The 2,853-nt window shown below is 62.6% G+C and overlaps 2 protein-coding genes across 5 annotated transcripts in view; both read left to right on the top strand.

The window, feature by feature from the left end:
- The window catches only part of CHLRE_02g141066v5 (uncharacterized protein), a 21,486-nt gene that overhangs the window by 3,353 nt on the left and 15,280 nt on the right, over positions 1-2,853 (top strand). For all 3 annotated transcript variants that reach the window (XM_043060064.1, XM_043060065.1, XM_043060062.1), the window contains exon 2: positions 2,519-2,732. In XM_043060064.1, the coding sequence (XP_042927838.1) occupies positions 2,707-2,732 (26 nt within the window). In that variant the 5' untranslated portion in view covers positions 2,519-2,706. The remainder of the gene's footprint in view (positions 1-2,518; positions 2,733-2,853) is intronic.
- Positions 1-2,853, top strand: part of CHLRE_02g141086v5 (uncharacterized protein) — a 108,752-nt gene that overhangs the window by 102,633 nt on the left and 3,266 nt on the right. For both annotated transcript variants that reach the window (XM_043060067.1, XM_043060066.1), the window contains exons 18-20: positions 154-790; positions 1,044-1,673; positions 2,010-2,732. The gene's annotated coding sequence lies outside the window, so the exon portion shown is untranslated. The remainder of the gene's footprint in view (positions 1-153; positions 791-1,043; positions 1,674-2,009; positions 2,733-2,853) is intronic.

Below are 2,853 nucleotides of genomic sequence, written 5' to 3'. Positions count from 1 at the left end.
TAGCGTGGGGGAAGGGGGAAGGGGACAGGGGCCCCGGACAAACACACAAGGGCGTGGTGCTACCAGCGGGTGGGCGTGGCAAGCGCGGTGAATGTTTGTGCAAGGGTGGAGGGAAAGGGAAACACGGAAACACACAACGTGCCATGCTACCAGCGAGCTTCCATGTAAGGTGGGGCTAGCACTCGTATGGGGGAGTAGGGAAGAGGCCCCACGCAAACACACAGTTGCGTGGTGCTACCAGCGGGTTTCCGTGCTGAGTGCGGCAAGCACTCGCGTGGGGAAGGGGGAAGGGGGAAGGGGCCCCGGACAAACACACAAGGGCGTGGTGCTACCAGCGGGTGGGCGTGGCAAGTGCGGTGAATGTTTGTGCGAGGGTGGAGGGAAATGTCAACACGGAAACACACAACGTGCCATGCTACCAGCGAGCTTCCGTGTCAGGTGGGGCTAGCGTGGGGTAAAGGGGAAGGGGGAAGGGGCCCCGGACAAACACACAAGGGCGTGGTGCTACCAGCGGGTGGGCGTGGCAAGTGCGGTGAATGTTTGTGCGAGGGTGGAGGGAAAGGGCAACACGGAAACACACAACGTGCCATGCTACCAGCGAGCTTCCGTGACAGGTGGGGCTAGCGTGGGGGAAGGGGGAAGGGGACAGGGGCCCCGGACAAACACACAAGGGCGTGGTGCTACCAGCGGGTGGGCGTGGCAAGTGCGGTGAATGTTTGCGCGAGGGTGGAGAGAAAGGGCAACACGGAAACACACAACGTGCCATGCTACCAGCGAGCTTCCGTGGCAGGTGGGGCTAGAACTCGTATGGGGGAGTAGGGAAGAGGCCCCACGCAAACACACAGTTGCGTGGTGCTACCAGCGGGTTTCCGTGCTGAGTGCGGCAAGCACTCGCGTGGGGAAGGGGGACGGGGGAAGGGGCCCCGGACAAACACACAAGGGCGTGGTGCTACCAGCGGGTGGGCGTGGCAAGTGCGGTGAATGTTTGTGCGAGGGTGGAGGGAAAGGGCAACACGGAAACACACAACGTGCCATGCTACCAGCGAGCTTCCGTGACAGGTGGGGCTAGCGTGGGGGAAGGGGGAAGGGGACAGGGGCCCCGGACAAACACACAAGGGCGTGGTGCTACCAGCGGGTGGGCGTGGCAAGTGCGGTGAATGTTTGTGCGAGGGTGGAGGGAAAGGGCAACACGGAAACACACAACGTGCCATGCTACCAGCGAGCTTCCGTGACAGGTGGGGCTAGCGTGGGGGAAGGGGGAAGGGGACAGGGGCCCCGGACAAACACACAAGGGCGTGGTGCTACCAGCGGGTGGGCGTGGCAAGTGCGGTGAATGTTTGTGCGAGGGTGGAGGGAAAGGGAAACACGGAAACACACAACGTGCCATGCTACCAGCGAGCTTCCGTGTCAGGTGGGGCTAGAACTCGTATGGGGGAGTAGGGAAGAGGCCCCACGCAAACACACAGTTGCGTGGTGCTACCAGCGGGTTTCCGTGCTGAGTGCGGCAAGCACTCGCGTGGGGAAGGGGACAGGGGCCCCGGACAAACACACAAGGGCGTGGTGCTACCAGCGGGTGGGCGTGGCAAGTGCGGTGAATGTTTGTGCGAGGGTGGAGGGAAAGGGCAACACGGAAACACACAACGTGCCATGCTACCAGCGAGCTTCCGTGTCAGGTGGGGCTAGAACTCGTATGGGGGAGTAGGGAAGAGGCCCCACGCAAACACACAGTTGCGTGGTGCTACCAGCGGGTTTCCGTGCTGAGTGCGGCAAGCACTCGCGTGGGGAAGGGGACAGGGGCCCCGGACAAACACACAAGGGCGTGGTGCTACCAGCGGGTGGGCGTGGCAAGTGCGGTGAATGTTTGTGCGAGGGTGGAGGGAAAGGGCAACACGGAAACACACAACGTGCCATGCTACCAGCGAGCTTCCGTGTCAGGTGGGGCTAGCGTGGGGGAAGGGGGAGAAGGGACAGGGGCCCCACGCAAACACACAGTTGCGTGGTGCTACCAGCGGGTTTCCGTGCCAAGTGCGGTGAATGTTTGTGCGAGGGTGGAGGGAAAGGGCAACACGGAAACACACAACGTGCCATGCTACCAGCGAGCTTCCGTGACAGGTGGGGATAGCGTGGGGGAAGGGGGAAGGGGACAGGGGCCCCGGACAAACACACAAGGGCGTGGTGCTACCAGCGGGTGGGCGTGGCAAGTGCGGTGAATGTTTGTGCGAGGGTGGAGGGAAAGGGAAACACGGAAACACACAACGTGCCATGCTACCAGCGAGCTTCCGTGTCAGGTGGGGCTAGCGTGGGGTAAGGGAAAGGGGACAGGGGCCCCGGACAAACACACAAGGGCGTGGTGCTACCAGCGGGTGGGCGTGGCAAGTGCGGTGAATGTTTGTGCGAGGGTGGAGGGAAAGGGCAACACGGAGACGCACAACGTGCCATGCTACCAGCGAGCTTCCGTGTCAGGTGGGGCTAGCACTCGTATGGGGGAGTAGGGAAGAAGCCCCACGCAAACACACAGTTGCGTGGTGCTACCCGCGGGTTTCCGTGCTGAGTGCGGCAAGCACTCGCGTGGGGAAGGGGGAAGGGGGAAGGGGCCCCGGACAAACACACAAGGGCGTGGTGCTACCAGCGGGTGGGCGTGGCAAGTGCGGTGAATGTTTGTGCGAGGGTGGAGGGAAAGGGCAACACGGAAACGCACAACGTGCCATGCTACCAGCGAGCTTCCGTGTCAGGTGGGGCTAGCACTCGTATGGGGGAGTAGGGAAGAAGCCCCACGCAAACACACAGTTGCGTTGTGCTACCCGCGGGTTTCCGTGCTGAGTGCGGCAAGCACTCGCGTGGGGAAGGGGGAAG

Source organism: Chlamydomonas reinhardtii, chromosome 2 (genome assembly GCF_000002595.2).
Source record: "Chlamydomonas reinhardtii strain CC-503 cw92 mt+ chromosome 2, whole genome shotgun sequence".
Taxonomy (NCBI): domain Eukaryota; kingdom Viridiplantae; phylum Chlorophyta; class Chlorophyceae; order Chlamydomonadales; family Chlamydomonadaceae; genus Chlamydomonas; species Chlamydomonas reinhardtii.
This window is presented reverse-complemented; position numbering and strand designations above follow the sequence as displayed.